The 14,238-nt window shown below is 43.3% G+C and overlaps 1 protein-coding gene and 1 long non-coding RNA gene across 5 annotated transcripts in view; one reads left to right on the top strand and one right to left on the bottom strand.

Moving 5' to 3' along the window:
• The window catches only part of LOC139038482 (uncharacterized), a 30,842-nt gene extending 29,383 nt beyond the window's left edge, over positions 1 to 1,459 (bottom strand). For both annotated transcript variants that reach the window (XR_011491517.1, XR_011491518.1), the window contains exon 1: positions 1,381 to 1,459. This is a non-coding gene — a long non-coding RNA (uncharacterized lncRNA). The remainder of the gene's footprint in view (positions 1 to 1,380) is intronic.
• The window catches only part of GRHL2 (grainyhead like transcription factor 2), a 169,980-nt gene continuing 157,179 nt past the window's right edge, over positions 1,438 to 14,238 (top strand). For 2 of the 3 annotated variants that reach the window (XM_020874442.2, XM_020874441.2), the window contains exon 1: positions 1,438 to 1,522. In XM_020874442.2, the coding sequence (XP_020730101.1) occupies positions 1,503 to 1,522 (20 nt within the window). In that variant the 5' untranslated portion in view covers positions 1,438 to 1,502. Of the gene's footprint in view, positions 1,580 to 14,238 lie in introns of all 3 variants that reach the window. The other variant, XM_020874443.2, reaches the window with a different exon arrangement.

Genomic DNA, 14,238 nt, shown 5'->3' with positions numbered 1-14,238 from the left:
TACAGATTAAAATGGAAGTTATTTCATCTCTGCCAACGTAGTATTAACTCGAAATAAATTACGATAAAATTTCCATGCCCTCTCTATTTCTACAATTAATACGCATGGGCTAGATTACTGTCAGAATTTACACAAGTACTCATTGTTATAAATTACAGTTTTGCAAATTTGCTGCTCTCAACCAGGGGCAACAAAACTGCAAAAAGTCAGTTTCATCCTGAATTGTTTCCGTAGCAACCATATTAAGCTGGAAGGATAAAAGCACCTTTGTAGTTGTTGCTTCTATTGAATTACAATGTAAATGTTGATGCCTGCCTGGAAACGTCAAATGACAAAAGGTTTATGGAAGGGATTCAGTGATTTGCAGCTCTGCAATCCTGGGCTGCAGAATTGAGATGGAAGAGGTGCGCCTGAGCCATTTGAGTGTCTCTTCAACCAAATTTCTTCATCCCATCAAAACCAGCCACTCCCTACCCGCCGAGGTCAAGAAAGGATGCTGCTGCTGTTCAGTAGCTAAGTCGTGTCTGCTAATCTATTTATGTCTAGCCGTCTACCATATCTTTTGCACATTGGGACATGACATGTTGTTTGTTGTGGATAAGAATGTTAAAAATGCAATTACGTAACAGACTTGGCGATCTTCGTGCTTTTCGCCCCCTCGGAGCACAACGTAAACTTGAGTCCCCTACTCTTCTGACACTGTCCAATAGTGTCCTCTTAATGTGGGTATTAAAAGCCTCGTGGTTGTGCTGCGCATTTGATTCCGGTTGGCTTGGGACACCCGAGTTCAGCGCTCCTTAGTCCTTCCGTTCGACCCACAATCCCTAGTGGTTGCAGGTGTTGGGTTTGTTTGTCTTTTTCCTGGTTAACTTCTCTCCTTCAAGGTCCCCCAACCCCTCACCCCAGGCCGGCCTCCGGGAAGAAGGGAAACGTAGCACGAAGTCTGCTCCAAACACCGACCCTCAGCTCCCACGGCCCGCCGCTGGGCTGCAAGCGTGCCGCCGCTCCACTCAGGTAAACTTCGGAGTGAGTTACCTGCACTTGGAGAAGGGCCTTACCTGAGCGCGCCTCTGCCAATGGCAGCTCACCTGAGGGAGCTCCGCAGCCAATCACCGCGCAGCTCGTCCCTCGGGCTCGTAGCCTTTAGTGAAAGAATTCAGCTCCTTGCGAGAAAGTTACCTGTGGCCGCCCAAGTCCGCCACTTTCTGCTCTGTGGCTGCCCATTGCCACGATCCGGGAGGGACTCCGCGCCGCCCGGCCGCCTCCGAGCTCGGGCCCCATGTGAGGGGGCCCCCCCCTTATCCCACCTTTCCGGCTAGGTGAGGGCGCGAGCGGGCGAGCGAGCGAGAGTGGTGAGGGGGGACGGAAAAGCAGAATTACCTGTAGCTCTTGTTCTGCCATCTCGGGCGCTCTCACACACCTTCACCTGCACAGACTTGAAAGTCCAGTTTCACCAGAGGCTGAGGCTCCAGGAAAAGGGGAGCGAGTTCATTGGATCAAACATGTCACAAGAGTCGGACAAGTAAGTGGATCACACGCGCCGGCTGCTGCTACTACCACTTTGGGCTGATGGCAACTGGTTTGTTATTTTTTTTTTTTAAGTTGCTATTGTTGGTAATTTTTTTTTTCCCTTTCTTTTTCTTTTTTGTGTATCCAGACTTTTCCAGATTATGTTTCTACCCTGGTTAAGGGGAGAAACCCTGCAAGAATGTGAATGTTTAATATCCCCTTTGGGCCTTGATAGTAAAAGTAGGTTTTCCTCTTTCCTTCCTCCCTTTATGAAAGATCTCAGCCCCGGTCTCCCAGGACGAATCCTCGGATATTGGCAGAGGTTTTGGTAGAAGAGGGCGGGAGGCCTCTTATTCCCCCTCTCTTTTAGTAGCTCCCACCGCTTCGGGCTCCGAGGGCCATTTGGAAAATTCAGCTGCGTTCCTTCCATTTGCCCAAAGGGCCTGCTGGAAAAGCGGGTCTTGGCGGCTTTTGTGTGAGCGCAACAAAGAGCCTTTATCCTGAAAGCAGAAACGGCCATCTTCCCGCACCGGGCCGGACGGTGTGCGTGTGCGCCCCCGACGGGAGGCCAGGCGCCGGCCGGCCGGGGCCTCGGGGGCCAGCGGCGCCGAACCCACCCCCGTTTCCGGGCCTCCCCGCGCCTCCTGCCCGCCCCCGCATTGTTTGGCCACCTAACGCAGGTGCGGGAGGACGGGGGCCTTTCGAAATGAGGGGGATCGATTTGACGCCAGAGTTTGTGCCACGGTTGGGCGCGAAGGGACGCGTGCGACTTATGGAGTCACCCCCGCGCCCGGCCGGCCTCCGCCGCCCCGACGGCCTGGGAGCCGCGCGCTGGAGGCCACCACCTCGGGCGTGGCTAGCGGGACGGCGCGGGTGCGCCTGGCCTCCCCGGGGGACTGTCGCCTGAAAAGGAGGGGAGCCCGGCTTCCCGGGCCTCCTAAGGCCAGCCGGGGGGCGCGTCCGCCCCGTCCGGGAACTCGAGACGCGCCGGGGCAAGGCGGCCGGAGCCGCGGGGCGCCGGGCCTGGGTCCAGTCTCGTCCGGGCGGCCTCCCAGCAGGCCTGGCCCCCGCCTCCGGGCCGGCTTTGTGCAGGCTGGGGGAGGTGGGGCCGAGGGCGGGAGCGAGGGGGAGCCGGAGGTGGGTCCCGCGGCCTTTCCTGGGATTCGGTGGCGACACTCCCTTCCCCCTCCTGTCGGGCGCGTCCCCGGCTGGGAACGGGCTGCGCCCTATTGGAGTGCGTAGGGCCACCTTCCCGCCTTGCCCGGTCGCTTTATCTCGGCGGTGTGGCCACTCCAAGGAGACCTTCCTCAAGGCGCTTCTCCTGGCCAGGTGGCCGTGGACCTTCTCGGATTGAGGGACCTTGAGGGGGGAGCGCGAATGCCCCGCGGACCGATCCAGGGATGGAAGGGACAGTCCCCAAAGTTAAGCCCCGGGTAGGGTAGGCGTCGGACACGACTGAAGCGACTTAGCAGCAGCAGCAGGGTAGGCGTAGTTAACATCACAGGCTAGCATATTAAAAAAAAAAAACAACTAGGTATTAGTACCACTTTACTCACTAGTGAAAAATGAGCTGCTGCGACTATATACACCGGAGGGATGGACCTAGTTGCAAACGACGAGAAGAGGGCGGGAGAAGGGTAGGACTGGGGACGTGATTGAGTGTATCCTTGTTTCCTCCCCCTAAATTCTCTCTAACCTTTAAGAACTCACTACTTCGAGTTTGAAAGCTTCAGTAACCAAAAGCCGAGATAGCAGTAGGGTTTTTTTTTGTTTGTTTGTTTATTTTGTTTTCATCTTCTTGTCAAAAATGGTCGCAAATCTAGTCAATATTGGATAAGACTTACTGTAATTCCTTAATTAAACCATATAGCGTTGGTCGCACCCCTTCGTTTTGTGATACAATGAATGCTCATGAATTGTGATACTTATGAAATTAGGGTGAAATCAGATGGGCTTATATTTTAACCGGTTGTACTTAGCACCAATAATGATAATTTATTTAGTACTGAAGTTCTAATATAGTACTTAGTTCTAATATAGTCAACAATGTTCTGTTAACTTTGGTGATGGACAGTAACTACATTTATTGTGTGGATAATTTTTTTTTTTTCTTTTTCTTTTTTTTTTATTGTGTGGATAATTTTGTAATGTATTAGTCCACAGGCTTCCCAGGTTGCTCAGTGGTAAAGAGTCTGGGTGCCAATGCGGGAGACTCAGGAGACGTGGGTTCAATCCCTAGGTAGGGAAGATCCTCTGAAGGAGGAAATGGCAACTCGCTCCAGTTTTCTTGCCTGTAAAATTCTATGGACAGAGGAGCCTGATGGGCTACAGTCCATGGAGCAGCAAAGACACAACTTAGCCACTGAGCGTGCAGTATATAGGCATCAAATCACTATGTTGGGTGCTTGAAACTAATACCATATCGACTGTGAATTGTGCATCAATTAAAAATAAATTTAAAGAAAGATAATAAGTTCAGAACATTAACAATCTGGTTCAGTGTGATACATTACCAAATTTATATAGCTAAAACTATCTGGGGTTATGTATACTTACATTTAGTGAAAGTAACTTTTATCTAGTCATGGTTTCCAAGACTTCATTTTGTTTCCAGGGAAAAGAAATACTAACAATATCCCAAAGAGACTGTTGAACCCCATTCGCCTCTCTTTGCTGGGACTATGGAGAAATGCTTGACATTAAAAAATGATTTTTGGATCGTTTTTGCAGATTCTAGCCTAGTTTTCTTAATGTTAATATTCTAATGGAGGGCTGTCAGGATGGGTCCAGGTTTTTATGAGCTTGAAGCTTATGCAATTGTGTGTGTTAGGTAGAGTAGGCGTGAGGTCTCAAAAGAAAAAAAAAAAAAAACCACCCACACAAATGAGCCTGTTTTCTGGAGCTTCCTGCCAGTACAAACGGGGATCCTGAAGCTTGAACTTTATCAGCTTCACCGTAATCTGTGTAGGAGGCCTGTCTGTATTTTCTGGAACTAACCTAAAAGAATACACACAGGATTTTTTTTTTTCTTTTCTTTTCTATAAACCCATCAAAGTGTAGGTAAGCTTTTGGATAGCACATGAAGATAATTCCAGTTAGCAAGTCTGGACTGAAGTAGCATCATCTTTTTTTATAGCTGTGAACTTTTCAGATGGAAACGATCTGCTTTTTATGTTCTGCAATGTTGATGCTATCGCTATTTAAAACAAAGTATTTTTAGGACAGTTTGTCTTTGTACATATTTAAAATTTTTCTACTCCCCCTTTCTAACATTTTATGAAGATTTATGGTCTTTGTCAACAAGCATGTATGTTCTAGCAGCACAGTGACGGATTTAGAAACTCTTACATTACTGCCAAAATATTCAGAATATATATGATTTATTTGAAACCCACAGGTGTTTTTCATTACCTTTATGTGTTTTCTGATTACTTACAATTGCAACACATTCAGATAAGTATATAGGAGAATAAAAAGATATATAATGTGGGCTATGTCCACAAGGGACTTACACAATCCAGCAGAAGATGAGACTTGAACAGATATTATATAAGTCCCCCTTCTCTCTACCCACCCCACTTTAGCCTTAGGGCAATTACCTTTAGTCAGTTGGTGCATTTTATCTAGGGAGTCCAGTCATAATTCTAGAAAGAAAAATAAACAAATTTATAGATGCCTTATTTGGGTAATCTTTCAATTAATGGGGTGAAACATTTTAATTAATCTTTTTACTCTTTGGTTTTTATAAATGTATATGTTTCTATTTGGCTGTATACTTTCTTTTGACCATGCCACAAGGCTTGCAGGATCTTAGTTCCCTGACTAGGGATAGAACCTGGGTAAGGGCTGTGACAGTGCAGAGTCCTAACCACTGGATTGCCAGGGAATTCCCTAAAATATCTTTTAAGATCACAAACACCGAGTTAACCATATCTTCCTCAAAGCACTAAAAATACCCATTCATTTATTCAACAAATATATCTTGAGTGCCACTATATACTGAACAATGCCATTGATCTTGGCATTGAGATTCATTAGCAAATAGAACAAATTCCCTGCCATCATGGTGCTACCATTGTAGTGTCAGGAAACAGGAAATCTATAAAGAAGTAAATGCATAACAAGTTAGATGATGATAAATGCTACAAAGGAAAGCAAAGCAGGCTAAAGGGATTTAGCAAATAATGGGAATTATGTTATATAAGGTGGTCAGGGATGGCCTTTCTGATGAGATGACTTTTGAGCAGACAGCTAAAGTGAGGGCTCAAGCACTGAAGATTCTTGGGATAAGAATGTTATAGGCAGATGGGAGAGCAAGTGCAAAGGCCCTGAGGTGGGAGAATGCTTAGCATATTCTAGGATCAGAAAGGAGCCCAGTGTGGGTGAATCAGAGATGTAGACAGTAAACTAACACAATCAGCTCTCTAGTTAATAGTCCAGACACTTGTACACTCAAAACCAGACAACACTATACTTATAAATGGTCTTGGCAGTCAAGAGGGTAGTAAATAAAGAATTAGCCAATAGTGTCAGTCTTGTTTCTTTCCTCAGACATCACTAGTTTAATGGCTAGAGTCCAGTGTTAATCTTCCCTGCAGTGGATTAAATCTTGCACATGTCTTAATTTAGGGATGAAAAAAATGTACACGTTCTGGATGAATTAGAACTGAAGGAGAGGGACCTGCAAGGTATTGCTCTGACACTCCTGTCTAAACCTCTTATTTTAAGTTGCCACCCTTCCTGGCTGTCTCAATCCTAAATTGTGTGTGTGTGTGTTAGTCATTTATTTGTGTCCAACTCTTTGTGACTCTGTGGACTGTAGCCTGCCAGGCTCCTCTGTCCATGGGATTCTCCAGGCAAGAGTACTGGAGTGGATTGCCATTTCCTTCTCCAGAAATCTTCCTGAGCCAGGAATCGAACCCTGGTCTCCTGCACTGCAGGCAGATTCTTTATCATCTGCGCTATAGAGAAGTCCCAATCCCAAATTAATCTCCAGCAAAATAAGGCTTGCCCTTTCTCTTGCCCTCATTCAATTTCTGCAAACCTGTATCTGTCAGAAAACAGACTGGTCCATTGTGTTCTAACGTGAGACACTGCAAACAGTGTGCTTTCCTTAGTTTTGCATCTTCAGTGAAATAAACCAATATACAGGCAAAATTAACCTACCTGAAATAAACTAATATACAGGTAAAATTAACCTACCTGAAAAATAAGAAACTGCTAGACAATAATATGAAAGTCTAGATTGATTGGGGAAAAAAGGTTGAAGATAATCATGTATGTGCTTAGTAATAGGAATGTCAGTAGGAATTCTTTAAATCACTGCAAACTCATCTGATTACAAAAATATCACCTGAGGCACTTGGTAAAACTACATTCCATGTGCCCCACCTCAGAACTGTGGGGGAGAGGGGCCAGGGCATCTACATTGGATTATTTAGCAAACTCATGCTTTAAGTGAATACTTTAATAAATTCAATTCATAAGCAACCTTTCAGGTGTATATTCGCTTATGTGAAATGAAGTCTGTGGGCTTTGTTTTACCTTCAGTATTACTGCTTCTAAATGATTAGCTTCTGACATTTTTAACTTGGCTTTAAGAGTTTTTTGGAGAAGGAAATGGCAACCCACTCCAGTATTCTTGCCTGGAAAATCCCATGGACGGAAGAGCCTGTGTAGGCCACAGCTGGACATGACTGAGCGACTTCTCTTACTTTCTCTTTTCTAAGAGTTCTTCGCTAAGAGTTCTTAGGCCTTCTCTCAATGTCATTTACTTTCATTGTTTTGCTGAACTGTCCCTTCTGGAAGAATGGGATCCTTTGGACAGGTCATAAATTTCCAGGTCTGCTAAACACCTGATTTGGAGTGATGTCACCCCACGGGGGCTTCTGCCAGACCCAGAGCTAAAAGGTCAAGCTCAGATTTTAGGCTGGATCCCACTCACTAGGGAACTGAGTTGGAGTTAGAAGGCCAACCTCATCCTTCCATAATTTCACATTAGGGCATAAGATTGGTGTTCATTTTTCTGGGCACAGTTATTTCATTAAAATTAGGTTCTATTTTATAGCATAAAATCAAAGATAACAAATTCTGATCTGTATGATCTGATGTTGGTCCTTGGTGAAATATTTAATGGGATGGTGGTTGCAGTTTCATTTCCAGGGCTGCTTTAAGTATTTAAGTAGGATGCTTTAAGATGGTAGCTTTAAGTATTACCTTGATAAGATGGCACTAGGCCCTCTGTTGATCTGTAATTAGATCCTATTTTAAACTGACTGCAGAGACTAGGTCACTCAAATGCACCCGGTGCCATCTGATTTAAAGGAGGATTAAAAGTCAGTACTAGAGCAGTGCTGAAGAGCTGTATCTAGCAATTTGTACTATATTCTGCAAAGTCAAAAAGAGAATTTAAACATATAGTCAAGTAAGTCAAACATACATAGAAACATTTATGCAAAAACATGATCAAAGAACCCCACGAAGTATTTGTTTAAAATCTACAGATACTTTAAACAAGATTATTATTTTAATGTTAGGTTATTAAAACTAGTTGTTAAAAAGTCTTACGTAACTCAAACAAATGCTTTGGTTCCTCTTTGTAACTTTGATACAACTAGGCATACATACTAGTTTAAAAAATAAACAGTTTGGTTAAATGGTATTTTCCTTCTCTTATTTCATCCTTCGTCTGACACAATATTTTTTACCCCATTTTTCCCTCCGTCCCCCCTTCCTTCCCTTCTTGGTCTCCTGATGCCACTTTCCTGATTTTTTTTTCCCTCCCATATTTCTTGATAGGAATTGATAAATGTGAATCTGATTTTAGATGTTGCTTTAGTCAGTGAACTTTGCTGTGTTCTTTTAGCCTTGTAAGCATCAGCAGACCATCCTTGTTACCTGAGCCAAGAGTTAAGATGATGACTGTAGATGATGCCACCCTACCTAGTTCAAGTCAACTGACTTTAACCTTGGGAAATGTTTCCTTTTAACTTCTTCTTAGTTTAAGGCAAGCCTTGTCCTAGAGTCCTCACTCATGAGCCCTGCCATTCACTTTGGGGTGTGTACACTCTTCCTTTTCAAAAGGTATTCAAGGATTCCTGCTCAATTATAAAAACATTAGGTCTAAGCTGAAACAGGGTAGTGATTGGTTTGGCAAACGAGTCCAGGAAAAATTCCTTAGCGAGCAGCAACAGGCTGAATAGGAATTTCTGCTTCGGGCCACGAGGATGAGTGGGTTGCTTAGTAACAACAACATATACCTGGGAGTCCCTCAGACAGCTTCACAAGTCTTCAAATTTAGGCCTCCAAAATTCGGATTCATTCTACCCTCCACATGCCCTGTGTATTTCCATCCACTAAAGCAGTCCTTAGTTCCATTTTATTTATTTATCTGTTCATCCACCCATCCTATATCCATCCATCACCAGAAAATTACATTTTGTGTCATGTCTTTTAATGGTCTATGGTAAAAAGGACTGGACTATAAAGGGGCAGGTTGGATAGAAACAGAAAGTACCACCTTAGGGATTTACCCCCACGTCCCACCCCCGTTTATACTGGGAAGAGAATTAAGTGTTTTAGCTTGATGTGTTCTGGGGAGTGGCAGAATTAAAGTAATATTATTTTAAAAAACAGTGTATTTTGATTTGTTACATAAAATACCCACCAAACAAACATTTTTCGAGTGCTATGGAAGGCACTAAAAAAGCTGGTGCATTTCAGCGGATTTTGATGTACATTTTGACAGTCAGTCGGGGTTATGGAGATTGACCATGTATTTGAAATGGACATTCAGCAGAAAGCCATCGCTGCCTGTGGCGATGAAGAGCCCTTATTTTACTTTGTAATGAACAGGGCAGTGAACTTTGTGGGGTGCACTTTTAAAGTGATCTGACTTCACATTCACTCCCAAGGAAATGCTTCCTTTACAAGTGTGAATGCAGACACCCTCCGGAGCAGAAAAGGAAAGCTAGATTTGCCTGTTGCTTCTTTTTATTTTGTGCCCGCCTTTCTTCCAAATGCTGAATGTATCTGTATAACAACCCTCCTCCCCCAGAGTCTCTTTTTTTAAGACTCCTCAGTTTAGATCGAGATTTTAGAAAAGGGGGAAAGGTTGAAGTGAAGGGGAGAAGAATGGAGAAAAGAGAGGAAGGAAAAAGGAGCAGAAAGAAACTGTGTTTTAGCCGCTATTGAGCTGCAGGCTTTTCTCAGTAGATAAGAGTTGCCTGGCTCAGCCTGCAGAGCTGGGGTCTAGGAGAAGAAGACCAAGTGCTGTTTGTCTTCCTGGGCAACCGATTCTTACTTGACGCCTTGAATCTGAGATCTAGGATGAACCTTCTAGATCTTACAGGTGAACCTTCCAGACTTTCTAGGATGAATCTTCCAGACCTTCCAGGTCTATGAGTACCCAAGTGTAGGATTTGGAGCTAAAAGTTTAGTTTGAAGATAAAAGTGCCTTAATTCTTTCTTGTATGTTGCACACCAGTGTTGTATGAATTGAAAATCTGAGGTTTTGATAAATTAAAAAATACACTGCTCTTTATGGGTAGGGAGATTGAGAACAGGGGAGGCATTGCCTATTTGCTTCTTAAAATATGAACATGACTGTATGAAATACCTGGTTAAGATTCAGACAGCGTTTCAGTTAGAACACTTTCCTTCCCACACTCACCCCAAATCATTGGTTTTGGTTCTCAGTTCAGTGAGCCTCAGAAAATAACTGCTTTCTGTACTTCTTGGATCTAACTTTTCAAAGACGCAAGGAACAAAGGTAGCTTTAGCCTCTTTCCTGTATTGCCAGTAAGATAATTAACATAAGATCAGAGGGTTCTTCTTTCATTATTTTTCACCTGTAAAATGAAGTTGAACTAAATGATCTCTGAGGATAATCACTTACTCCAACATTCTGTGAGTTTCATTTTCTCCCTTCCAGAGGGGTCTGGGCTGCTGGCAGCACACAGAAAGATGACGTTAACAAGAGAGGACCCAGCACGGTGGGACCTGTTTCTGCTCCCATGCCCTCCCCCACTCAATCATTTTATTTTAGCAAAATAAAAGGTGGTTTAAGATGACAAACAGACTTCTGGCAGGCAGGAGACATTCAGAGCGCCACCCGGAATTCAGAAGAGCAGCTAGGCTGTGAGATCAATGGTTTACCGAGTGGACCCCTGAACAGCCTCCCTGGGCTGGTAGATAAAGGTACAAGAAAATCAGATAAAAAGCGCTGGGAGTTTCTCAGAGAGCACCCAGGAAGTGGTTTATTCTGCACAGGCTCGCGGAGTGAGAGGCAATGTTGGAATGCACGGGACACTGAATAAAATTTAGTAAATTGCAAACAGCAGCAAAAAGGACAAAGGGTTCTCCTCTTTGCTCTTCCTGCCCTTTCCTCTCCTCCCCATCCTCCTCCTCCCTCACCCCTCCTCCCCCTTCTCCCTCCCCCCAACTTCCTGATTCCTCCTCCTCTTAATAAGACATAATTCAGGGAAACCCATTGTCAACTGGATTGCCAAACCAGTGGTTTAATAAGAGTTCAGAAAAGGTATTAAATAATATAAGGACATGAATAGCACCTGCAGTTTCTCCTCGATTATAAGACAATATATTATTTTGCTCCAGGGCACACAAGTGACTATTTGTTTAGGTCAGGAATAAAATCTCCTTTTCTGGTACCCTATTGTGTTATAAGATTTAAAAGTCTCTGAAGTTCATTTTCTCTGTGGCCCGTATTGGTACCAAGACAAAATGGACTATAGCCCCTGGAAGGTTCTCAAGGTGGAGGACTTCTGATAGGTTACAAGGCCCTGTAAATACATTTATGCTTCTTGTGCAGACCACGGTTTTTAGCTGCTTTGGCATCTTCGTGTCTAGTTTTAAAACTATGTCTATCTTATACATAGTTTTGAAAACATTTTTCAAAAGGACACATGTCGCAATGGAAATATGGTCCATAACTATGAGTAGACAGTTCACAAAAGCTACAAGTAGTTAATAAGCAGGTGGAATAATATTTAGTTTATTAATAATCCAAAAGAAATACAGATGATAGAACAGGGAAGCTCGAGGTTTCCCTGTCAAATGGGCCAAGAGTAACAAAATTGGGTTTGAGTAAAATACATTTCTAGGAGGATTATAAATTATTACAAACTTTCTAGAAGACAGTTTGGTTAAAGTGGTTGAAATGGGCCTACCTTTTGACATCTCAATTCCGGTTTTAGGGCTTTATTTTAAAGAAGTAATCAAGGATATTAACTGTAGAAATATTTAAAAGAAATATTTTCCTGAAAAATCAGGAAAGCACTAAGTGTCCAGCTACAGAGGATTGGTTTAAATCCTCTGGTAAATCACTGTTCAGTGAGATGATGGGGAACTCTGCAAGCATTATAAATCATATTATGGAAAAATATTTAATAACAGGAAAAAATGTCGGTGTATTATGTTAGAATGTTTACAGGCATAGAAAACAAAAAACTATAGTAATAAAACCACAATAGATTAACAGTGGTTTGCTCTCTGCATGGAGAAATTACAGACACTTCCGTGTCTTATTTGCGCTTCTCTGTATTTTTCTAGTTTGCAGAAGTGAGCTTGTACTGTTTTTGTAATTAAAGAGAACCATTTAAAGGTTCTTTCTAAAGAGTAGTCATGTGGCCATGGAGACGTGCAAAAATAGCACACACATACCCTAAATAAAAGGGGAGAGAGAGTCAGCTTGCTTAGTTGTTCCAGGTAGAATTCATCCGCTCCCTCCCTCCTATCCAAGCGTGCCACTCTACTCATCACTGCGGGTACAACGCTGTCTTTTGCACTCTGCCTCCCTCACCCGGACACGGGTTGGTCTCAACAACCCTGTCTCTTTGGGTTGGCCCAGTTATCAAGTCCAACTATTTTTCAAAACAACACAAATAGGTGTGGGAGTTTCCAACCTCTGTGTAACTTGGAGCTGGGGGGGTCGAGGGTGACTAAGCAGAAGAGAAACGTTCTCACCTACTCAGTAGGCTGCCTGCGCGCCTGCGCAGTTTCCCTTGGAGAAAATTCTTTGTAGGCGGGGCTGCCTCCCAGGCCTTCTCAGACCTCACCTGAGTGCGTGTTCTTGGGAGCGACTCGGTGGTGGGTCCAGTTGTATTTAATCTTTTGCAGGAATAAAGAGAACCCGGAATATGACTTCCTTTGAAAACAAAAGGTAGATGTAGGCACGGTTGAGTTTTTATTAAAATTTTTTTTTTAACAGCAACTTATTTTTTCCATAACATAGACTTGCTTTTTCCCTGGAGGGCCGAGCCTGTGACTCATCTACCTGCTTCTACAAGCTGGTTCATAGATCATGCCAGACTGCGAGCTGGAGTCTGTTAGTTAAGCTGAGGAGAGATTGCATCACTGGATTTCCTGCAGGCGTCTTTCAGGGTGGTTTTGTCGCAAATGTGAAATTATTTACTTAACATATCCAAGGAGCATCCACAACAGGGAACAAAAAGTACAGGAGGTGAACTTGAGGCAGAAAGTCGCCTCACAGAATCACTTAAGTTGCCAAAAGAAAAGCGCGGGGGTGGGGGGGGGGGGGGGGGGGGTTGGAGAGGGCGAAGTTTATAAAAAATAAGAAGCTTTGCCTTCCTGAACAAAACCTAAGCAACGTTCGCTTGTGGGAATCAACACGGTTTATGACACAGGAACTCTAAGATTGTGGATTCCACAGTGAAATATTCAGTTGTTCCTTCCTCTCCCACCCCAACCTGGCTTCCCCTTGCCCATACTTTTTTTCTCATATTGCAGAAATTCATCAGGTCTTAAATACTGTACCTTACATTTTCAAAAATCATTATCTTCTTTGGACGTTGGAAGTCTAAAGGTGCACATCCTTGTAGGTCTTGTGAGAGGGAGATAAAGAAAGGCCACTTTTTATCCTGTGTTTATCTTCAGTTTTCAGTAAACATCGTAAAAGGTGTGGTTTGTATTCAGCCACACAAAACCGCAAATTTGCTTGTTGAGCTTGCCCACAAATCTTGGGACACAGTTCATTTATCATTTCTAGTGTCCGCAAGTTGAATTGACTAGTGATTGTAGCTGTTTCTCTTCTCTTTTCCACATTTAAATTACCCACTCACTTGCTATTTTTTGGTTTCCTGGTCCTTCTTAAACAATAAAATGCCTATGTGGTCAATACCCAGGACACATTTAATTGCAAATTGGGAGTTTTCCTCTTGCAGCATAACCCATGGTTAGCCAGGTGAACCGAATTGAACATGCTATGCTGAGCTTTCAGGACTAACCAGATGTTGCCATTTTTGTGCCAGGTATTCCTGGAATATGGACATTATAATGTTTTTATGATTCTCAGATTTCTTTTTCATTGTACTTAGTATTTGATGGATTATTTTATAAATTATTGTTTTGAAGCATTTCTGAATGGCCTGCCTCACTGCTTTCAATGCTATGGTGCAGGCTGACTTTTGCTGAAACTATGTTATGGTACAGTTTTGTATTTGTAGTGTGTTTTCTTTTTAAAGCATCATATCTTGAGGCCTTTTTTTAAATGATTATGAAGATAATATAAGTTCACAAGTAAAAAAAACTGGAAACTAGAGAAAGGTATAGAGAAGAGAAGCCACTCATAATTCCTGCGCCCTGACACTCCATATGGGCTTCCCTAGCGGCTCCGTGGTAAAGAATCTGCCTGCCTGTCTGTGGTTGATGAGTTGTGGGTTCGATTCCTGAATTGGGAAGATCCCTTGGAGA

The sequence above is a fragment of the Odocoileus virginianus genome, chromosome 15 (genome assembly GCF_023699985.2).
Source record: "Odocoileus virginianus isolate 20LAN1187 ecotype Illinois chromosome 15, Ovbor_1.2, whole genome shotgun sequence".
NCBI lineage: Eukaryota > Metazoa > Chordata > Mammalia > Artiodactyla > Cervidae > Odocoileus > Odocoileus virginianus.
Note: the sequence above shows the minus strand (reverse complement) of the source record. Positions and strands in the feature narration are given on the sequence as shown.